Source organism: Notolabrus celidotus, chromosome 2, assembly GCF_009762535.1.
Source record: "Notolabrus celidotus isolate fNotCel1 chromosome 2, fNotCel1.pri, whole genome shotgun sequence".
NCBI lineage: Eukaryota > Metazoa > Chordata > Actinopteri > Labriformes > Labridae > Notolabrus > Notolabrus celidotus.
Window position 1 is genome coordinate 17,153,440 of NC_048273.1, and position 23,954 is coordinate 17,177,393.

The 23,954-nt window shown below is 38.0% G+C and overlaps 5 protein-coding genes across 11 annotated transcripts in view; 2 read left to right on the top strand and 3 right to left on the bottom strand.

Annotated features, from left to right (window-relative positions):
• The window catches only part of ap3d1 (adaptor related protein complex 3 subunit delta 1), a 28,251-nt gene extending 25,749 nt beyond the window's left edge, over positions 1–2,502 (bottom strand). For all 6 annotated transcript variants that reach the window (XM_034704513.1, XM_034704493.1, XM_034704474.1 and 3 more), the window contains exon 1: positions 1,998–2,502. In XM_034704513.1, coding sequence (XP_034560404.1) covers positions 1,998–2,093 — 96 coding nt within the window. In that variant the 5' untranslated portion in view covers positions 2,094–2,502. The remainder of the gene's footprint in view (positions 1–1,997) is intronic.
• A 1,807-nt stretch (positions 2,503–4,309) lies between these two features.
• Positions 4,310–11,293, bottom strand: hdgfl2 (HDGF like 2). 2 transcript variants are annotated; one of them, XM_034707701.1, is made up of 16 exons: positions 10,952–11,293; positions 10,421–10,497; positions 9,706–9,847; positions 9,324–9,506; positions 8,308–8,427; positions 8,145–8,213; positions 7,875–8,052; positions 7,658–7,742; positions 7,238–7,541; positions 6,966–7,099; positions 6,766–6,833; positions 6,487–6,557; positions 6,292–6,393; positions 5,922–6,081; positions 5,703–5,820; positions 4,310–5,464 (listed from the first exon to the last, which is right to left on the bottom strand). In XM_034707701.1, exons 1-16 carry the CDS (start codon positions 11,021–11,023, stop codon positions 5,368–5,370), a joined length of 1,980 nt encoding a protein of 659 aa, XP_034563592.1. In that variant the 5' UTR covers positions 11,024–11,293; the 3' UTR covers positions 4,310–5,367. The 2 variants fall into 2 exon arrangements, with proteins under 2 accessions (XP_034563592.1, XP_034563583.1); XM_034707692.1 differs by having other exon boundaries at positions 7,875–8,055; positions 10,952–11,292.
• A 1,533-nt stretch (positions 11,294–12,826) lies between these two features.
• On the top strand, positions 12,827–14,924 carry fh (fumarate hydratase). Its single transcript, XM_034707710.1, has one exon. It carries the CDS (start codon positions 12,838–12,840, stop codon positions 14,398–14,400), a length of 1,563 nt encoding a protein of 520 aa, XP_034563601.1. The 5' UTR covers positions 12,827–12,837; the 3' UTR covers positions 14,401–14,924.
• A 102-nt stretch (positions 14,925–15,026) lies between these two features.
• Positions 15,027–18,185, bottom strand: fam32a (family with sequence similarity 32 member A). The gene is made up of 4 exons (XM_034707724.1): positions 18,048–18,185; positions 16,675–16,819; positions 15,464–15,517; positions 15,027–15,250 (listed from the first exon to the last, which is right to left on the bottom strand). Exons 1-4 carry the CDS (start codon positions 18,119–18,121, stop codon positions 15,182–15,184), a joined length of 342 nt encoding a protein of 113 aa, XP_034563615.1. The 5' UTR covers positions 18,122–18,185; the 3' UTR covers positions 15,027–15,181.
• Positions 18,186–18,280: 95 nt separating this feature from the next.
• On the top strand, positions 18,281–23,143 carry mrpl54 (mitochondrial ribosomal protein L54). Its single transcript, XM_034707740.1, has 3 exons — positions 18,281–18,524; positions 22,125–22,281; positions 22,657–23,143. Exons 1-3 carry the CDS (start codon positions 18,398–18,400, stop codon positions 22,787–22,789), a joined length of 417 nt encoding a protein of 138 aa, XP_034563631.1. The 5' UTR covers positions 18,281–18,397; the 3' UTR covers positions 22,790–23,143.
• The last annotated feature ends 811 nt before the right edge of the window (positions 23,144–23,954 follow it).

Below are 23,954 nucleotides of genomic sequence, written 5' to 3' on the forward strand. Positions count from 1 at the left end.
GAATCCACCTAAATTACAGACTGAATTGGACTCCAATATACATGCTGTTCAAAACACAAAGAGTAACTGGGAGGAAGAGTGAATGAATGAAATGTGCACAGATCCAGCACACACACACACACACACACACACACACACACACACACACACACACACACACACACACACACACACACACACACACACACACACACACACACACACACACACGTGAGAGAAACAAAGATAGTGAATAAGAAACTATGGGCTGGCCAGGAAAAAGTCCACACACTTAGACACGCACACACACATAGCGTATTAATATTTCAGCTCACTGTTCACTGTTGACTTGGCAACCACCACACTATCTAGGCAGCTTAGGTTGGGTTACTACTGGTGCATAGCTTAACCCATACACTGAATCAAGAGATCAAGGATTGCTGGCCTTCACCAGATGCAGTACTTGAGTTTTACTCCCTCAACAATAAGACACATCGCTTGTTAAAAAGAAAATGTATAGTTGGTTAGATCTTCATGTTTGGGGCATGGATGTAATGGTTTGTTTTTTTTTCAAATGAGATGGTAAGCAGGACATAACTGCCACGTTGAGAGGGAGAAATCAAGCCCTTTTCCTGCCCTCAGATTTGACACTCTCCCTCCACATTTCACATCAGGCCTACGACTGGAGACAGGTGTGCACAGTACCGAAGCGCTCTGCAACAACAACCCAAGGATCCTGCATTAAACTTAAATCTTACTACCAACCTGACATCGCATTTTTAACAGTAAGAGCAATGTTAGACACAGCAGAGCTTATCAGAAGTGCAGGCAGGACAGTGTCTTCCCAAAACAGTGCCCTCTAATGGCCCATCCCACTCTACTCCCACCCAGGTCTGGATGCTGCTGTGATCAGTCTGTCATCACCCACAGAGCTGTGACAGAGATGACATCACCTTCAATCACTAATGGAGATGTTTGAATGGATGCAGAGACCTGCTGACTCATTTCACACAATTTTGATATCAACATCCAGAAAGTTCATCAGCCCATTTTTTTAATGTTGAAGTGAGTCAGTAAGGTAAGTTAGGTATTTTCAACACTGACGATAACATCAGAGCATCGGCAGTGAAGTGACTCTGTTGTCCTCCAATCTGAATAGATGAAGTTGGATTCAGGTGAACACATCCTTAATTTTCTCCTAGAATAACACCTCACTCAAGGCTAATAACTGACCAAGATGGCATTACTTGGAAGACAGTCCTCATCAGCAGTATCTTATGGGACCATTTCTTGTTGCAGTACTCAACTTAACTCAACTTTAGTTATATTATATAGCACCTTTCATACATAAACACATGCAGACCAAAGTGCTTCACAGAATAACAGAGACAGAAAACAACAGCAATGGTAAAATTACAAAAGGAAGGATTATAAATAAAACACTTAAAAATAAAATAAAATCAACACAGTAAAATTAATAGAATAAATAATAGTGGAAAGAAAAGTTAAAAAATAAGGTAGCGTTGACAAGATCAGAAGAATACAAGAAATACATAGATAAATAAATGTTAAAGCAATGATTAAAATAATAATGGTTAAAATAATAAGAGTAATCTGTTGCTACATGGTACTACCTTTAACGGGGTGACAGTGAACTGGGTTAGCCAGCTGTCATTAACCCCATTAAGCCTCTTTTCTTAACACCACACGGGTAATATTGACACAAAGTTGGCATTAAAATAAACACCCATCCCTGTTACTTTACTAATGTCAAATGATCATTCTGCCGGCTTCACTGGCCTGTGAAAAGAGTTGTTTTGAGTAAGAGTTAGCTGCTGAAATGACTGTGCAGGGTTAGCTGACCAGCCTCCCTCACGTTAATTCACCGAGCGTTAGCTATCAACGTTAGCTAGCTGGTCAATGATAACGGTGATGGCAGCAGGAATCAGATAAAAACAAAATGAAATATGAGTTTTAAAATGTTCTGAGTGTCAGTGTTTGCTCGGTGGTCGTTTTACCTCATCCTCCTTGTGATTCCTAATGCCACGTACTAAATCCTGAAGGTTTTTATCGAACATCCGATCGATGCTCCCTTTGACAATCTTCAAAGCCATGGCTGCCTGTGACTTGTACCGGGGGGCCAAGCGCCTTCCAGGAGTCTAACGGGAGCCGAGCGACCCTCTAGACTGTGTCTCATCCACCCGGGGACCGTCAGTGCAGGATCGGCTGCTGTTTATCAAGCCCGGGCAGATGAAGCTGAGGCCAGACGGGGCGTCCTGTGCTGTGCAGAGACGCTGGCAATGGATCAGTGTAGGAAATGGCTGACAAAATGGCGTCTGAAGTCAGCTGACTTGAGTATTATGCGAGACGCTCATATGAGGAATCAGGGGAATTAAAGGTCTAGTCCCACGATCAGTCATATATCTGAGATGTGATGATGATGATCTGCAGCGACAGTGGTGTAAACTTTATGCACAGGCTAATATGCTGGCACGTACATTTCCAATGTGCACAGATAATGTTAAAACAGAGCTTACTGTACTCCTCTTTATACTGCCCATTTGTGGTGCAGTTACAGTAGGGCTAAAATGAAAAGGCTTCAGGTAGCTTATAATGATGCATATCGAATTTTCCTTTAACTACCAATATGGACCAGTGCAAGTTTTATGTTTGTATCAAACAATGTGCCTACATTTGATTTGATTTGATGTCTTTATTTCGAACATGTAAAAGTAAAATAGAAAAGAAAAAAACATACAAGTAGAAAAGAAGAAATAGGTATGAAAACATACAATTAATTAAAAAGAAATAGTTATACAAAAGAAACAAAATCAATCAGTTCCATTAGCAAGCACTGAAACATTTTACTTAACATGTGCGAAAAAGAAGTAGGAAGAAGTTAAAGCGTATCTTATCCTTCCCCTTTATTCACTAATATCTGGCATTATACTAGTCCACTCCCACAAGTCAAATCTTCATATTTATACCGATAATCAAAAGTAAACTTCTCATGATTATCAACACTTGTCCTCCTCCTTGTACCTCATGGAAATAATTTCTTTATACCTTTTCTTGAACTGGATTATGTTCTGACATTGCTGTAGCTGCATATTGAGACTGTTCCACAGTTTTACACCACAGATTGTAATACAAAAACTTCTCATTGTAGTCCAAACACTCACCATCTTTAATCTTAACATCCCTCTTAAAGCTCCTGTGAGGAACTTTGTTTGTTTTGACTTTGGCGCCCCCCTGTGGACTAAGTGATCTTGCTTATTTTGTCCTGTGCATGTGTAAATTATGTTATCTCCTCCTGCTTTCAACTAACAGTCAACTATTTCACTCTTTAAGAATATTTACCGCAGAGAAAGGGTTTTTATTGACGTGCTGTCAATCACCTCATCTGACACCTACCCTCTCACAGCGATTTCAGGCTTTAAAATAACACAACAGAAATGATCAATACCTTTTCTAACAATCTTGTTTACTTTTCTAGGTCATAAAGAGGCATCACTGCTCATTTCAGTCCATTTCATGACCACTCAAAAACTCCTCACAGGGCCTTTAAGTTATAACCTCCTTCTCTTTCAAAGAACAATCTTTGAATAAATCCTGGAAGAAGATTTTTCTTAGCCTTTTACCCAATTTGTGCAGTTTTAAAATCTACAAGGTCAAATAATTTCAATAATTTGGATTTTAGGAACAGTGAATTTGTGTGTTCACATTTCATGCTATACTGAGAAATTTGATGTATGCATTTATGTGTTGCTTAGCTGATTCAGAAAATGAAATTTTAAGGGTGCTAACTCAGCCCACATTAAGTGACACAAGGTATTTTTCTTGCTTTTGGAAACATTGAAATGCCTTTTTATGCTTTAATCAAAATGAATGTGTAAACTGTTGTCATGTGATTTTTTTATTTCTTGCTGGACATGTATTTTACTTATTTTTAGTCTTTTATATTAATCTTGTGCTGATATGGACCTATGTGTCTGAAATAAAGTATATCTATCTAAACCGTTCAAGTGACACTGCCAGTTTTGAAGATATAAACACAATTTATTGAAATAAAAAATGCCAGTTTAGATGTTCTGTGATTAATCCTTTTTTAAATTGGTAATCCTATGTACAAGACACATTTCAACGAGTCATACGCGTGCAGTTAGTTTATAAGTGCATTAGGCTGTATTGCATACAAAAAGAGTGACAATAAAATACCAAAACTTTCCAACATCAAACAACATGGCGATGACCTGGTAGCAAAAGTAACCGTTCTGATTTTAATATAAGCTGAAATTTAATTTTAAGTAAATAATTAGATAGAAACAAAGCCATGCTGAGATTTTTATTCAAGTCTCAACTCAGTGATAGAAATGCTATACCAATTTACATAGCACTAAAAACACCTGTTGTATGCATATGACGTAAAATGGCAAAATATGCTGCAGCTACATGAGATCTCAATAGCTTTTAAGGGCAGTTTTAATCTGTACAGTTACTCCATATATTAAGCAAGCTACTGAAAGCAGACACGATGAGGAGACGAGAGTGCAAGGTGTTCAACTCCACAGCAATTATTATTTTAGACAACTGTCGATGCAAATATTTGCAAACAAGGCTATAAAAAGTGGGTGGAGTTCAGTCAGAAAACAGTTTTAAGAGTGACTCAATTAATGGCTTTACATTTCAGACTGGATTAACTTGAAGACCAGATAATTAAAAAAAATACTTAACATAAAAGACTGACAAATAGTACTTTACCACTCTCACAATGTCATACACACAGTCAAGAGGCCTTTGTGATGTTCTATAGGCTTTACAAAACAAGATGCAAGGGCAGCACAAAATTCTCAAGTGAAAAAATTAACATCATGGCTCTTTTTCTGCCCAATTTCCCAAACAAGTATCGTCCAAGTTTCATTTCATACTCCTCCCAGTGTATATTCTGGATAGAAATGCTAAAAATGTAATCATTCAATTTACATAAGGTATGAAAGACCAAAGTAGGAGTTCATGTGGTAGAAAGACAAAGTAGCCAAGAGCAGGGAGGTACAGGGTGAGGATCCAGGACGGGCCGAGTGTCGTATAAAAGGAAAAGTATATTTCAGAAACAAAAGGGGTTCACACGGCGCCACAATCTATTAACCTACTAAGCTTTTCCTTTTATTTGTGATAAATAATGGACCAAACTTTTTAAGCAACAAGGCCTTTACGTTTGATATTATCGTACTACAAAAAAGTCCAAAACATCAACATTGGTGTAACACAGTAGGAAACGCTAGGTGTGTGATGCACTGTTTCTGGGTCAGGAGTACTGCAAGACTTCAGACAAAGAGGCCAACATCTTTAGCACTTGGTCCACTGCAGAGGTGGTTCAGGGTCTTTCATTCAGCTTTCTATAGCAGGTGGCTCGGTCTCTGCAGAGATGGAGTTTTCCGCTTCCTCATACGTGTGAGTGTGTTCAGCAGGGCTGTCTGGGCTCATTCTGTAGCGAAAAACATCATTTGTGGAAATTAGAACGTGTACATTAAAAGAGGCAGCATGCTCATATGTGCTATGTCATGGTAAGCAAACAGGCTCAACTTTGCACATGGTAAATAAAAAGGTATAAAACCTCCTTGAACCAAAGACAGACAATGTTCAATAGAGATTCCAGTAACCAAATCTTCTCTCATATCATGTCAGTCGTCTGTACTTTGTGTTGCTTTACATGTTAAGTTCACCTGTTTGGACTTGAAGCAGTTTCATCATTGTTCTCCTCTTGGGCAGGTGATTTTGGTTTATCCTCTACATCCATATCATCGTTTTTCTGTTCAGATTCCCCATTCACTGGAGTGGAGTCTGGAAAATTAAAAATTAGGTCAACATAAGGACAAAAATATCAAACTGGGATATGTAACTAAGATGGAAGCAGGATCCAAGGTATAGCTTTTTGTTTTTACCTGTGTTTTCGGTCTGCTTCTCATCCTCTTCTTCTTCTTCCTTGTTCTCTGTTGAAGGTTTAGCTGCCATCACCGGCTTGCCCATAAAGCGAAGTTTTAACTTGTTGTAGACTTGACCAGCTTTTTCCATGACTTCAGCGCTGGCTTTATATCGCCGAATCTATATTGTGATTTAAAACAAAATAAAAGAAGTTCATTTTTGACTAATGAAAAAATTCCTCTTTTTTTTGTTAGGTATAATTTCCATTTCATAACAGCTTCAATAATAACCCAATGTTTATTTTGTCCTTATTTTATTTATGTGTGCTATCCTGCCTTAATACAAGACAAGTTAGGAAACAATAAGGAACTATGGACTGTCACAGCAAACCTTTTTCAGTGTGGCAATAACTTCAGCATTTTTATGTAGAATTTGGCTGGTAACAGGCACAGCCTCAAGTTCTGCCAGGGCTTGTAGACACCGCTCTATGTCCTAAAAAAATAGACAAATATATTTTTAAAAAATGTTTTCATGCTATTCTGATAAATACATCTGTATTCTACAAAAGTACTCAATGTTACTCACTGGGTTGTCCACTTTTAGTGCAAACTTAATATCTGTGTGGAGTTTCTGTAGCTTCTCTTCTGGCGATGACTCTGCATGTGGATTAGCAGCACAGTGTGTTATACTAAATGACACTTATACAATTCACAGACAAACAATATAACTTATCTTTGTGTGTTTAGAACAGCTGTATTATTGAAGTCTACATGAAGCAGCTTCTACCAGGCAATGTCTTCTAACCTGCTGCAGTGTACAAGCACAGTGCGTGTGAAACTGAGCATGACTGTACTAAACACTGACCCTTTTTCTTTTCCACTTTCTTCTCCGGCTGCCTCTCTGGTCTGCGTTTGGGTTTTTCAGGCTTGGACCTGAAAGAGGGAGAGAGTGTGAGAGAAAGAGAGAGAGGGAGAGGCACCTCTGTGATCTGTGTGCATTAATTCTTAATGAAGTTCTTCTAATGAGGTTTGCATACCATAGTGAATTTCCCATTGTGCGCTCACCTGGCTCTGGACTTCTCCTCTGACCGTCTGGCTTTCTTCTCTTTAAGCTCTTTTTCCTTTCTTTCCTTCCTCTCCTTCTCTTTCTTTATTCTTGCCTTCTTCTGCTGATCGGGCTTCTTTGATGATTTCTTTGCCTTTTAAAAAACAAGATTCAAAAATAAGTAACACCTTGACTAAGCAGCCTACATATTACTCTGAATACAGCAGAATGTAACACATAATGTAGTTGACTGCATCTTAGACTATGAAAATGTTGTATCATGTGACTGTACCTCAGTTGGTGCTGGAGAATCAGAGTCTGAGGGCGCAGGGATTGGGGGTGGAGGGGGTTTCTTGGACTTCTTCAACGGGTGATCATCTACACCTTCATCTGAGCTACTGCTGTTGTCACTGTCGCTCCCTTTTTTACCCTTATCCTTATCCTTGTCTTTTTTCTTTTTCTCTTCTTCCTCTTTCTCTCTCTCACGTAACCTGCGGAGCTCCTCTGCCTCCTCTTTTTTTCGGCGCTCCTCCAGCTCTCGTCTGCGCTCTTCGTCTCGCTTCTTCCATTCACTGATGTGGTCGGTTTCACTGTCACTGTGAGGAAAACAAAGCTGCCTCTTAATAACAGGCTCGTAGTTTCTTCACAGTTCACACTGCTGTTTTTAAGCAGTGTTAAATAAAGAAGGAAAATGTCTTAAGAGAGAGCTAACCTGTCGCTGTCGGAGGATGATGGAGGCGCTCGTTTGGCCGGGGCTGGTTTGGGTTTCCGTGCACGAGGCTTCGGTGCAGGCTTCTCTGTAGATGTAGGAAATTTAAAAAACTGAGTCCTTCTACACAAGTGGTAAAATAAATCTTATGATTTCAGATCATTTCTCTGAAATTCTACTTTAACTGATCAAACTAATCTTGAATGAGACTGATGCACACCTTTCTTGCGTGCTTGTGGACCCTTCTTGGGAGGTGGATCTGAGTCTGAATCAGATTTTGAGCCAGACTTTGATTCAGAGCCTGACAAAGCCGGCCGCGGCTTCTCGTCCTCTGATTCGCTGTCTGCCGCTTTCTTTTCTGAGCCCGATCCTGATTCTGAGTCCGACCCAGAAGAAGCCTTCTGCAACATCATAGAACAAAATGAATAAAGTTGGAGATAAAAGAAGAAATTAAAATGGGAATCTTCAGTTGTTTTGGCTGATGGGTCACCTTCTTCTTCCCTCTGCTCCCTGCTTTCTTCCCACCTCGTCCACCAGCTTTCTTCTCAGGAGTAAAATCCTGTTGGGAGAAAAAAAGTGTCTCATTATTAGCTGTTAAGTTTCACATCACCCTACCAAAAACATGCTGTTTGTGTGCACACCTGTGTGTATACCTGATCACTGTTCTTTCCAGAGTCAGAATCTGAGGGTGTGGGTTCTGATTCAGAGGGTGATCCACTCTCTGCACCTCGGTCACTGGATGAGCCCCGAGACTTTTTTGGAGGCGGAGGCCGCTAAAACGGAAAAACACACAAACTTTCAAAGAGCTAAACTGAATAACATTAAGAACGTTATCCAGATCTGTTTGATTTGACTTCAATTAAACACTGCCTGTTCACATTATTTTGTCCTTACTTTAACAACTGCTGCACTTAATTGGTAGAATAAATACCAAATTTAAAATAATAAATTATCAACTATTCACACATAAGAAAAAACAATATTGAATGAATGAATGAATGAATGAATGAATGAATGAACTAATATTTTTATGATTAAAAAAAAATAAAAATTGGAGGCTGTGCGATAAATCTGGAAGTAGAGATACCTTGAAAAAAAAAAAGAGGAAAACCTTTATTGTATTAATCCAAATATAAGAATACCCTGATTATAAAACCAAACACTTAACACTCTTAAAGTTTAGTCAAATATTTTATTTGAAAATAATTTGAATATAAAAACATTTATGATAAAAACATGTTATTTTGTTGTTGACAACTTTAGAAAAAACTGTTTTCAATGTATTCAAGATTAAAGTTGCATATTAAAACTAAATTGAAATGTAACCACGTGTGAATAAAGCACACTGATATTGATGTTCCTTATTTATAACATAAAAATAAAAAATAAACTTTAACAGTTAATTGGTTATAAGACTGTCAGCTCAGTTAATAAAAATCCATATGATGCCTCTAAGGTGCTCTTTATGGGGTATTGTGTGTAGAATGTTGAGGGAAAAAAATGACTTAATCCATTTTGGAATAAAGCCGTAACATAACAAAATGGAGAAAAATTGAAGGGGTATGAACACTTTCCGGTTGCACTGTATGTGCTGCTGATGTCACTTGATTGCACTTGAAGTTTTCAAAATATCCATGGGATTTATTGAGTGAAATTAAACATCAGTTACCTTAGCAGGTGGCGGCTTTCGCTTCACTGCTGCTCCCTTTCCTTGATCATCACTCCCAGAATCCGAGTCGACTTCACTTCCTGACTCCACTTTTGGTGGCACTGGGGCTTCTGCTTCTTCCTCCTCCTCATCATCACTTCCTCCCCTGGCACTGTTGCCCTCGCTGTCAGAAGAGCTGGCTGGCTGTGGATGACCAGTGATAAAAGACAAGATTATCACAGATGTCCTGCTAATACACACAGCAGTCTACCAGTCTGCTATACAATCTAAATTACCAGGACTTAGACGTCTATGTTTACTTTTCATTATATCATAGAGTGTAAGGTTATGTTAAATCATGCCTGATAAAGGATTTATGGATTCTTATATTAGGAAAACTTACCACAGGTGGAGCGCTGTAGGAGGCATGAGGATTGTTCTGAATCTCCCATAAACCTTCATTGAATCCCTTCCGTTTATTGGGCTTCCCATAACGTTCGCTGTACTTATCATAGGCAAAAAGGTCCTTTGGTGCTAGGAATGCTCTGTGCAAAGAGACATTAAGCAAAAAAAGTGATCAGTTTTACTATCTGAATAAAACCACCCCTGCGTTATCAGCAACAGGTTTACACTGACAATAAGGATACTCTCTGCTGACTTAAGAGTAAAGCAGCAGACTGTGCCCCCTAGTGATGAATTAATATACAGCAGGTGCCATCTTGTCAAACAGATGGTGTCTGATGCCAGAGCAGGCATATCAACACATCTCTCTGAAACATACTGCAAACTCAAACTGACCAGATTCAATGCTCCACAGGAAACCCTAACAAGAGAACTCATATCAAGATAAAACACTGACAGGCAATAGTGTGAGATGAGTAGTGGTGGTTTTTAGTCTCACATTGCTCTCAAATAAGATATATGACTTAAAAACAGATGAGACAATGGAATACATTTTATATTTAATAAACTATGTGTTGACAAAGCATCTATACAATAGAAACGACCGTTTAGTCATTTTTAATAGTCTCAATTCAAAAAGCATCAGCGGTCAGTCAGGTGCATAAATCATATCAGGTGTGTCTGTAGAACTTCTGATAGTGCAATGTTTTACTCACGTTTCATGTGTCCCAAAAAAGAAAATAGGGATTTTATTAGGCGGTGGTTTCACTGCCCCATCTGCCACATCTTCAATCTGGAAACAGACAAGAGTGAAACTTAGCTGGCAGATCACGATTTGTTTTCATCCAGACTAGTGTTATTGCACGCAGACGTGGTTATCATTGGAACGCAAACCATTGTGGATGTATTTGGAACAGTGTGATTTTACATTGAAATATATTGCATGATGAACTGTTTTCATATGAGACCGAGTTGTCTCAAACGTCATTCAATAAAATAACAAGGCTAGCTTCGCAGCCTGACGTCTCTTTGCAGATTAACGTTAGGCCAACATCATTATATTCACATGATGTATCCCTGACTGCTGGACTGACAGAGAGCACCATGATAAATACAGTTAGCAGTATGTTTGTGTATGCTGTGTATCCATGTTCAGTGTCGAGGATACACAGAACCTTCTCCAGCGTCCCATGCAGCGCCGCTCATCCCCTCCGCCCCTCCGGCTGCTGCTAACGATACTTGCTTACCCTGGCTGGCCAGTGGGGGTACCCCTTCATTTTAGCGAAGACCAGGTCTCCGGCCTGGAAGTTGTGCGGCATTGTCCCGCTCCTCGGTGCAGCCTGGATTTAAAAAGTATTCAGCTGCGTAGCCGGTCCGTGTCTCTCCTCGTTTGCTTTTTTTTCAGGTCGACACGAAACCTGGAAACGATGGGGTTAGCTTACAAGCTAACAGCATACCAACGATATACCGCGAGAAGAGCTAACAGAGTGGAGCTAGCTACAGGAGACTCAACACTTCCGCTAATGAGCCGTGTGTGATTTTCAAAATAAAGGTATTTCCACGTGGAACTAAATCACTATGATACTTCATCATCGGCATGTATAACAAGTAAATATGTTTCTTTTTGGAATACTCAAGTGACCAAAAATGTCCATAACTACGGTGGTCATGAAGGTCAAAAAACAAATTTACAAAAGATGCAACATTTTTACAAAGTTGAAAATTTACATTTTATAAAACATTTTTACATAAAAACAAAAACAAAATTACATCAGCAAAACACTTTTACCAATGCCAAAACAAATTCATATTTAAGGAAACAAATTTACAAAAGATGAAACACTTTTACAAAGCTGGAGACAATTTTACAAATGATGGATCACTTTTACCGTTAAGTCTGACTCCTTTCAGCCTGACTCTGTTTAGCCTGAGGCTATGTGGTCTGAGGCCGTTTCATCTGAATTCTGACACATGATGAAGGTTTTGCGGACACATGACTGAGCTTTTCCGGAGACATTATGCTTTTTCATCTGAGGTCTGACACCTCGACCCGAGGATGTCCTAATATGTAAACCATGTGCATCTCCGTTCGGTCTCTCTCCATCAAAACAAATTAAATGACCCCTCACTCGATCACATCTGGATCACTTCCGGTATTTGGTACATTCCCTTTCCGTAAAAATGAAATGTTAATTCGTTTCAGAAATGGTAAAAGTGTTCCATTGTTTGTATAATTTTCTTCAACTTTGTAAAAGTGTTTCATCTTTTGTGAATTTGTTTTCTTAAATGTAAATTTGTTTTGGCCTTGGTAAAAGGGTTTTGCTGATGTAATTTTGTTTTATAAAATGTTAAAATGTTTTCCGAAATGTAAATTTTTTCTCCAACTTTGTAAAAGTGTTTCATCTTTTGTAAATTTTGTCCTTCAGGGCAACCATACATAACCATATATTTATTAAAAATTAAAACCCAAGCTGATGAATAATACTCATAGTTTTAATAATGTTCCAATTTAAACATTAAGGGAATCTTGGGATCAAGGTCATTATTAAAATCTCTATCTGGCAGGACATTACCAATAAAAGCCAACTAAACGGCTACAAATAAAACTCAACAAAAAAACATGAATATGATTTGTTAAAATTATGAGAAAAAAAGACCCCGGGTGATGTTCTTGTTGTTGAGACGCAAATGTCAAATCAATTTTAGTGAGAAACACGTATGCAAATAGTTATTTAAAGCTTGCCTGCTTGACATGTTTATGTATGCATTTTAAATGATGAATTATAAAAGTGTTTTGCTGATGTAATTTTGTTTTATAAAAAGTTAAAATGTTTTCCAATTTGTAAATTTCCGTGAGAAACACTTATGAAAATAGTTATTTAAAGCTGGCCTGCTCGACACTTTTTATGTATGCATTTTAAATGATGAATTATGTAATAAAACAGACTTCTATTTTATAAAGCAAATCGTCCCTTGTTGACACACCGGAAATGAAACACTGCAATGTTATGAGCAGCTTCATCAATCCGGATGAAGGATCCGATCACCTCCACGCGATTCGACAACCTTGCCGGAAGTCCCTCCCTCCTTGCCTTCCTATTGGCTGACAGACACTCAGTTTCCTTTCCACCCAATGACAGGTTACAATGTAGAAGGCTGCGTTGACCTCCCACTGGATTCACCTCTAATAGGAACCATGATTCGGTCTCTGAGACGCGTTCAGCAGTTTAACTGCAACATCCTGACTTTTCAAAGAGTCTGTGTAAACTCAAAACTCCCTTTCTGCACGTCAAGAATGGCCAGCTCAGATTTCAGGCTCGAGCGCGACACTTTCGGTGAGCTCAAGGTCCCAGCTGACAAGTACTACGGGGCTCAGACTGTCAGATCCACCATGAACTTCAAAATAGGGGGACCGAGCGAGAGAATGCCCATCCAAGTGATCAAGGCCTTCGGTATTCTGAAGAGAGCGGCCGCTGAAGTGAACAAGGACTACGGCCTGGACCCAAAGATAGCGGACGCGATCGTCCAGGCTGCAGATGAGGTATCAGCTGGTAAACTGGACGATCATTTCCCTCTGGTGGTGTGGCAGACTGGATCTGGAACTCAGAGCAACATGAACGTTAATGAGGTGATCAGCAACAGAGCTATTGAGATCCTAGGGGGGAAACTGGGCTCCAAGGAGCCTGTCCACCCTAATGACCACGTGAACAAGAGTCAGAGCTCCAATGACACCTTCCCCACTGCCATGCACATTTCTGCAGCTACAGAGGTCCACCACGTCCTGCTGCCTGGCCTGCAAACTTTGCATGACGCTATGGCTGCTAAGGCAGAAGAGTTCAAAGACATCATCAAGATCGGGCGCACACACACTCAGGATGCTGTCCCTCTCTCACTTGGACAAGAGTTTGGGGGATATGTCCAGCAGGTGAAGTACAGCATTGCGAGGGTGAAGAGTGCCATGCCAAGGGTGTATGAGCTGGCAGCAGGAGGCACAGCAGTGGGAACAGGACTCAACACCCGCATAGGCTTTGCAGAGAAAGTAGCCTCAACTGTTGCTTCTCTCACAGGCCTGCCATTTGTTACAGCACCCAACAAGTTTGAAGCTCTGGCAGCCCATGATGCTCTAGTGGAGCTGAGTGGAGCCCTGAACACAGTGGCTGTCAGCATGATGAAGATAGCGAACGACATCCGCTTTTTGGGGTCAGGACCTCGCTCTGGTCTGGGTGAGCTTATCCTACCAGAGAATGAACCAGGGAGCAGCATCATGCCAGGCAAGGTGAATCCCACCCAGTGTGAGGCCATGACTATGGTGGCCGCCCAAGTGATGGGGAACCATGTCGCCGTCACCATTGGAGGCAGCAATGGACACTTTGAGCTCAACGTCTTCAAACCCATGATAATAAAGAATGTGCTGAACTCTGCTCGGCTCCTTGGTGATGCCTCCGTCTCATTCACAAACAACTGTGTGGTGGGCATCCAAGCCAACACAGAGAGGATCAACAAGCTGATGAATGAGTCCCTCATGCTGGTCACCGCCCTCAACCCGCACATCGGTTATGACAAGGCAGCAGCCATCGCCAAGACGGCTCACAAGAAAGGCACCACACTGAAGGCCATGGCTGTGGAGCTGGGCTACCTGACGGAGGAGCAGTTTGACCAGTGGGTGAAGCCGGAGGAGATGCTGGGGCCAAAGTGAACTCTGGGGACATAAAAACACTACCAAACTTAAAAAGAATACCTTTTCTACTGTGAGAAAGGAGTATTTATTAAACATTAATCAAGTTGGACTGTAATAAGAATTATTTTTTTTGGGAAACAAGAACATCTCTTTTCTGTAATAAAAAATTGAGCATCCTGTGCTATTGTTTGGTGCAGCGTCTTACAGTTTTTCCCTCATGTGTAACTTAATTGTCACACTTATACGGTTACCAAAACAAAACATCAAATTGTTGAGAATACATTTAACAATTACACATCTGTTAAGTGCTGTGTAAAGTAGTTGTCACTGTATTGCAGCATCACAAGCAATGTGTTCACCATTTTTTCTGGGATTATCTTAAATACTTGTTTACAATGAGTTGATACCTTCAGATGTTCACACCGTGCCATCCCAAATGCTTTGACACACAATACTGTAACATTTTGTTTGCTGGTTTACAGTATGTGTGCTATTTTTCCAGATTTGCAGTTCAATTAAATGTTTATTCTTTGAAAACCAAACATGAATGTCTGACTTCTTTTTACTGTCACCTCAACTTGTACATTCATAAACGTGTTAAATGCAGCTAATGTGTGCAGTGAATGAAGGAAAAAACACAGCCGTTAATGTGTGTTGACTCAAATCCTTTATTGAATACACCAGAACTTGCAACAAAAAATTAGGGCCAGCTGAACTCAGTTAAATAATAAATGTTTGAAGACAGCAAGCAATATGTTAAAAAAAGAAGAAAGAAACTTGAAAATAAAACTCTCCCCCTCTATTTAGTCCAGCTGACTTTGGGAATGTCATAATGTTCTGTCAGGTTGTCCAGATGGCGATTGAAATCCTGAAAACAAATGACACAACAAGAGAAATATTATTCTTTGAGACATGCTCTATTGATAACTTCACATGCAGTATGATTTCTACAGAGGTTAACAGTTCCATTATTAGATATTTTGGATAAACTGTATGTCAAAAACAAAAAAATGAGTAGCCTGAATAAATGTGTCGTGTGACTTGGACTGAATGTGTCTACAACAGGAGTAACATGACTTACCTCGACTCTGTGTTTGTGTGTCTTTGATGCTTTGTTCAAAATCCTCTCCATTTGCTTTTAGGGAAAGAGAGAGAGTTAAAATCAAAAGAAGCTGTAGCATTAAACATTACTATGGAAATAACTCAGAGGTCTTTCAAGTGATAAACGTTCTACTGACTGCTCTTGCAATAAATTACTGCAGGCAGTAGACATCAGTAAACCATTAGAGAAAAGACACTCTGTCCTTGTTTTGATGCATCACCATGTGTATGCTAAAATGAACTTTGTACTTTGAGTTGAAAAAGAGCTGATGAACCTCATGATAGGATTTGAACTCTTTTAAACTAAGACCATGAAACATCATTAACTGTAGTGCTCTGTCAATTAAGTCGTTTTCTGGTTAGTATTATTCTAACCATGCCCTCAGTCACAAAGAAAACATTAAGCCTACTCTCTTAATAGAGTATAATCTGCACTTTTGTACAGGAAAGTTCGCCACAGTAGTAAGTAGGGGTACAAGATTCACCGATCCAAATCGGTCACCTATCATAATGTTGAAGATTTGAGTACCCTGGTCCACAGCATTCTGGATCAATAAATCTGTCATTCAAAGCGGTAAATCGTCTGGTGTCAAAGTTGTGATCCAGTTTACTGAGGTTTATTTAACATAAACCTGAGCAACAAGATAAAAAGCAGACAATATTCAAAGAAATAAATGTTTGCTCAAATTAAGAATGACATTAAAGAACTCCTAAATGAAGAGGAAGCAGCAATAACAACAACGCCTGAATGCCTTGTGCAATTAATGGGTGAAAATCACAGCAAATGTGTTCAGTAGGAAAAAAACTGTCTTTAATCTTTTTAACATTACAGTTTTAAAAACAGCATTTCCCTTTTGTCCACTGTGATACAATGAGTTCTGTCATTCAGTGTTTGATTCCATCTACAGGTATTGTTAATTTGGCTTTAATCTTTTTAACTTGGAAAAATAAATACTTTTTTAAGCGTGAACAGGACTTCACAAAGTCCAGGAAGGTAAGTTTGCAGAGAAAACCCACAGATAAAAAATGTAGCATCTTTGAACCCTTTATTTATATTTTGTTATTATTGGTAGTTTTGATACACTGCTGAAGTGTAACCTACATATTGTAATGTCATAACTTTTATTATCTATTGTTTGCCTCCATCTCCTGATGGATCACTGTAGTTAATACAGGACTAGTGAAACTTACCCTTTTCTCTTGCGTCTTGTCAAAAGCAACTTGTGCCGGTGTCCTTTTGTCCAGATATAATTTCTTGGTGTTCACCTCCTCATCATTTTGGCTGGTCACAGCCTGCTCCATGCGATGCTTACTTTCTTTATCCTTCTTCTTTTTCCTGCAATAAAAAATAAAAAGGTAATGGCTGGTCAGTGACAGAGAGAGATTATTTATAAGCCTGCTCCTCGCGTTGATATTCAGCGTGTTGACATTTTGAACGCCTCAATATGATCCGTAGCTGTTTAATACCGTAAGTAATATATATACATTGTGTCGTGAAGGAAAATTTGATTTAGGGGGAAAAAATGCATTTGGCATTATTTTTGACATGGAAGACGTTTTTTTACTGATTAAATGATAATTGATCGTTAACATTTCCAAAGATCGATCTCGGAGAATACTTGAAATTTACAGCCTAATTTAAAGAGATTGACCTTATTTGTTGTAATATTTAATACTTTAATTTTGGGAATTGTTCACTTTCCATTTCTCTATAATTGTCCTGAAATTTAACAAGGTATTTTAGTATGGCAATTTTTTTTTCTTTTTTGCCAGGTACTGAAAAAAAGTGTGCAGTGGATTTTTTTGGAGTTACAACACCTAAAAATTTAAAAAATTCCTTGTTTAAAAAGAAATACAAGAGAAAAAATATATATTGTAACTGTCCATATCTGAGAAGTGAAATAAAATAATAGTTATTTAAATTTTGAGTTCTATACAGTTTTCTTGAAAATCGTTAGAGAATCGTGAGTGAATCGTATCGTGAACAAAAAAATCTGGATTTGAATCGTATCGTGGGTTGAGTGTATCCTTACCATGATCCTTACATTCCTTGTCTGAATACGTGTGCTCGTACTTGTACCCGCACTTATGTTATAAAGGTGAGAATGTCGAACAATGTACTTTAAACAGACTTTCAAGTCGTTTACAGCTATGTCTGAATGGCTTTTGCCCTGTTGAGATCGCGTTTCTGTACTTTTTCCGCAACGAAAATTAGTTGTAGCTTTTTACATGTAGCTAACCTCAAGTCAATAACAACAATTGTAGTCCTAATGTTACTGAGAAATCCATAACGTTGCTCTTAACAGTGTGAAAGACACAGATTAGACGAGCTGTACTCCACTGTACACTGTTTCATCACGTTTACTTTATCACACTGTTGCTTTATCACAGAATCTAACTAAACCTCGAGGTAACTCTTCAGCATTTAGCTACAGTAAGCAAACAAGCTAACGTTAGCTTAGCCTACACTCTAGACAGAGGATTTTGCCTCTTCTAGCTCTGCATTTTGGTCAATATCAACTCTTCTACCCCATAATATTTCACAACAAAATGTACATGCTTACTTTTTTCCAGCTGAAATGCTCCCAACACCTTTTAATTTCAAGGCACTCTTCTGAGACATCGCGTATTCAGACATTTTGAAGAAGCTCTTTTTTGTGTCTTCTTCTCTGTTGTTATTATTGTTCACTTTAGATATCAGCTGTGCTGCCACCTGTTGGATTAAAGTGTCATGACGCCAGTGCTGCTTTAACCTTGATCCAATCGTCTTGCAGTGTGTTGTTTCGTCCACAGTGGGCAGTGCATTATTTTCACAGCGCCAAAGATGGAGCAGTAACCGGAAGTTGAAGGAATTATGAAAGTCAAACTGCAGCATGCCTAGATGTGTGTTTAGCTAACCTTCAATAGAGCAATAATGTTAGGAAACAGATTATTAAAGATAGCCACGTTTACTAAATGCATCAACACCAATGCATCGACGTTGCTGGACAGGACGTACTCCTTAAACAGAATACAAATATGCGGATATGCGAAAAAAGTTGGTGAGTAAAGAGGACATGTAGCTTCATTATAGTGATGGTGTATATTGTGTTTATCTCAAGATGCGTCCTTCATTATAGTGATGGTGTATACTGTGTTTATATCAAGATGCGTCCTTCATTATAGTGATGGTGTATATTGTGTTCATCTTAAGATGCGTCCTTCATTATAGTGATGGTGTATATTGTGGTTATATCAAGATGCGTCCTTCATTATAGTGATGGTGTATATTGTGTTTCTGTCAAGATGCGTCCTTCATTATAGTGATGGTGTATATTGCGTTTATATCAAGATGCGTCCTTCATTATAGTGATGGTGTATATTGTGTTTCTGTCAAGATGCGTCCTTAATTATAGTGATGGTGTATATTGTGTTTCTGTCAAGATGCGTCCTTCATTATAGTGATGGTGTATATTGTGTTTATATCAAGATGCGTTCTTCATTATAGTGATGGTGTATACTGTGTTTATATCAAGATTCGTCCTTCATTATAGTGATGGTGTATATTGTGTTTATTATATCAAGATGCGTCCTTAATTATAGTGATGGTGTATATTGCGTTTCTATCAAGATGCGTCCTTCATTATAGTGATGGTGTATATTGCGTTTATATCAAGATGCGTCCTTCATTATAGTGATGGTGTATATTGTGTTTATCTCAAGATGCGTCCTTCATTATAGTGATGGTGTATATTGTGGTTATATCAAGATTTGTCCTTCATTATAGTGATGGTGTATATTGTGTTTCTGTCAAGATGCGTCCTTAATTATAGTGATGGTGTATATTGTGTTTATATCAAGATGCATCCTTCATTATAGTGATGGTGTATATTGTGTTTCTGTCAAGATGCGTCCTTCATTATAGTGATGGTGTATATTGTGTTTCTGTCAAGATGCGTCCTTCATTATAGTGATGGTGTATATTGTGTTTATATCAAGATGCGTCCTTCATTATAGTGATGGTGTATATTGTGTTCATCTTAAGATGCGTCCTTCATTATAGTGATGGTGTATATTGTGTTTATATCAAGATGCGTCCTTCATTATAGTGATGGTGTATATTGTGTTTATATCAAGATGCGTCCTTCATTATAGTGATGGTGTATATTGTGTTCATCTTAAGATGCGTCCTTCATTATAGTGATGGTGTATATTGTGTTTATATCAAGATGCGTCCTTCATTATAGTGATGGTGTATATTGCGTTTATATCAAGATTCGTCCTTCATTATAGTGATGGTGTATATTGTGTTTATATCAAGATGCATCCTTCATAACCTGTTAGCATATTACGTATATTGTGTTAATATCAAGATGCCTCCTTCATTATAGTGATGGTGTATATTGTGTTTCTGTCAAGATGCGTCCTTCATTATAGTGATGGTGTATATTGTGTTTCTGTCAAGATGCGTCCTTCATTATAGTGATGGTGTATGTTGTGTTTATATCTAGATGCGTCCTTCATTATAGTGATGGTGTATATTGTGTTTATATCAAGATGCATCCTTCATTATAGTGATGGTGTATATTGTGTTTATATCAAGATGCATCCTTCATTATAGTGATGGTGTATATTGTGTTTATATCAAGATGCGTCCTTCATTATAGTGATGGTGTATATTGTGTTCATCTTAAGATGCGTCCTTCATTATAGTGATGGTGTATATTGTGTTTATATCAAGATGCGTCCTTCATTATAGTGATGGTGTATATTGTGTTCATCTTAAGATGCGTCCTTCATTATAGTGATGGTGTATATTGTGTTTATATCAAGATGCGTCCTTCATTATAGTGATGGTGTATATTGCGTTTATATCAAGATTCGTCCTTCATTATAGTGATGGTGTATATTGTGTTTATATCAAGATGCATCCTTCATAACCTGTTAGCATATTACGTATATTGTGTTAATATCAAGATGCCTCCTTCATTATAGTGATGGTGTATATTGCGTTTATATCAAGATTCGTCCTTCATTATAGTGATGGTGTATATTGTGTTTCTGTCAAGATGCGTCCTTCATTATAGTGATGGTGTATGTTGTGTTTATATCTAGATGCGTCCTTCATTATAGTGATGGTGTATATTGTGTTTATATCAAGATGCATCCTTCATTATAGTGATGGTGTATATTGTGTTTATATCAAGATGCATCCTTCATTATAGTGATGGTGTATATTGTGTTTATATCAAGATGCGTCCTTCATTATAGTGATGGTGTATATTGCGTTTATATCAAGATTCGTCCTTCATTATAGTGATGGTGTATATTGTGTTTATATCAAGATGCGTCCTTCATTATAGTGATGGTGTATATTGTGTTTATATCAAGATGCGTCCTTCATTATAGTGATGGTGTATATTGTGTTTATATCAAGATGCGTCCTTCATTATAGTGATGGTGTATATTGCGTTTATATCAAGATTCGTCCTTCATTATAGTGATGGTGTATATTGTGTTTATATCAAGATGCGTCCTTCATTATAGTGATGGTGTATATTGTGTTTCTGTCAAGATGCGTCCTTCATTATAGTGATGGTGTATATTGTGTTTATATCAAGATGCGTCCTTCATTATAGTGATGGTGTATATTGTGTTCAACTTAAGATGCGTCCTTCATTATAGTGATGGTGTATATTGTGTTTATATCAAGATGCGTCCTTCATTATAGTGATGGTGTTTATTGTGTTTATATCAAGATGCGTCCTTCATTATAGTGATGGTGTATATTGTGTTTATATCAAGATGCGTCCTTCATTATAGTGATGGTGTATATTGTGTTTCTGTCAAGATGCGTCCTTCATTATAGTGATGGTGTTTATTGTGTTTATATCAAGATGCGTCCTTCATTATAGTGATGGTGTATATTGTGTTCATCTTAAGATGCGTCCTTCATTATAGTGATGGTGTATATTGTGTTTATATCAAGATGCGTCCTTCATTATAGTGATGGTGTTTATTGTGTTTATATCAAGATGCGTCCTTCATTATAGTGATGGTGTATATTGTGTTTCTGTCAAGATGCGTCCTTCATTATAGTGATGGTGTATATTGTGTTTATATCAAGATGCGTCCTTCATTATAGTGATGGTGTATATTGCGTTTATATCAAGATTCGTCCTTCATTATAGTGATGGTGTATATTGTGTTTATATCAAGATGCATCCTTCATAACCTGTTAGCATATTACGTATATTGTGTTTATATCAAGATGCCTCCTTCATTATAGTGATGGTGTATATTGCGTTTATATCAAGATTCGTCCTTCATTATAGTGATGGTGTATATTGTGTTTCTGTCAAGATGCGTCCTTCATTATAGTGATGGTGTATGTTGTGTTTATATCTAGATGCGTCCTTCATTATAGTGATGGTGTATGTTGTGTTTCTGTCAAGATGTGTCCTTCATTATAGTGATGGTGTATATTGTGTTTATATCAAGATGCGTCCTTCATAACCTGTTAGCATATAACATATTCTGTAAAACATGAATTATTACAATGAGTTACTTTAGATTTTTAATGAACTTAAAACCTCGAACACTTTGGACATGTCAGTATGTTTATGTAAGGAACAGATTTATGTTTGTACGCTTCTTTGCAGCGGCCAAAGGCAAAGGTAAAGGTGCGGCAAAAGAAGAGCTGAAAGGTCCAGAGGTGTGTAAAGACCCTGTCCGACTGACTTCTTATGCAGTAGGCGCCAACATCCTCAAACAAGGAGAAGACCCAAAGCTGAAGCCTCCTGAGCAATATCCAGAGTGGTGAGAGCATACATTTCCTCTCAGGCCAACTATTATTATTATTATTATTATTATTATTATTAGTAGTAGTAGTAGTAGTAGTAGTAGTAGTAGTAGTATTAATATATGCTCTTTCAAGTTTGTCAGATTAAAATGCAAACTCTGTGCAGTATATGTCAACATTTTGTTTCTTAATTCTTGAATACATATTTTTTTCTGTTTGGTCATCTTGTGTAAGTGAGGATTTATCTGCTTTTTAATTTCTGCTTGAACAGGCTTGCATCATGCATCCAAAAAGTATAGCTCCTATTATTTCAAACTATCCTTATGGCTTAACAGACATGGTTATTAGTTCCTGCTTTTCACTCAACTGATGGTCCTCTCCTTTCCTCTCAGGCTGTTCCAGTTGAACCTAGGACCTCCAGCAAAGCTGAACGAGCTGGATTCAGACACTTGGGAGTACTGGAAGCGTTTGAGGAAGGAAAATATTTGGCGCTACAACAGACTTCATAAAGGGAAGAAATTTTAGGACAACACTGGACTGAGAGGGTGCTTCTTCCTGTAACTTGGGTTTGGGCAGAATCTATGGATTGAATAACCTGATAAAATGCATTTTCAGATGTGGTGTTGAGCCAAATTCAGTGTCTTGTCTTTAATCATTTATTAAAGACTAACTGGTGAGAATACTCAAACACCGAAAACAATCTCTGTTGGTTACGTTAACAAAAAAAAAAATGATTCCAACGCTTGTACATTTCATCTCATTTGTACATGTATCTTTTGAAGGGGACAGTATTTGCCTAGCTGTCATGAAAATGTAGGCTTTCCATGTAAAAGCTTTTGTGACAGGACTGAATTATAATAAAGAAATGAATATGGCTTGTTCTTTGGCTATTTTGTCAATTTCAGGAGATGATATGAAATGATTAATTTCAAGATTGCCTTACTTTCATGCTAAAATACTGTAATCAATAACTAAAAAACATTTCAGCAGCATTGCAATTGAGAATGCTTTATACGAGGTGCTCAAACATGACAAAGGCCAGAGAAAAATAAAGTTATTTTAAGGGGGCATTTAAGATCATTGAAAGAATCCATCAAAAATGAAAGAGAAAATAAATGGCAAAAGCAGAAGGCTCAATTATTATGACTTTCAAAGAATGTTTCGAAAGTTTTTTAGCTAGGTATCTGTTGAAATAATTGAATAAGAGGCAGCTGGAACAAAACAAGTGACTCATCAGCTTTGTTTAAAAATAAATGAAAAGTTTCAGTGGACTTGCAACTTTCTGACTAAATTCTGCTCTTCATGTATGGTTCAGACTCCAGGGACAGAAAGCAGATTACCAGGGCGGACTGGATGGTTCATGAGAAAATCACTAAATGTATTTAAACCTATATACAGTGCTTCTTTGCCCTGTCCTTTTCAAAGCAGAATATTAACCAACAAAGCAAATCAAGGTCACCAAGTTGAACATTCCGAGGTTAGTTTTTACCAGTGGTGGAAAATAACAAAGTAAATTTACTTGAGTACTGTACTTAGGTACATTTTTTGAGTATCTGTACTTTACTTAAGTATTATTTTTAGGTGGAACTTGTTACTTTTACTCCACTACATTCAGAAGACAATTATTGTACTTTTTACTCCACTACATTTCTATCAATGCTCTAGTTACTCACTACTTTTGCTTTGAAGT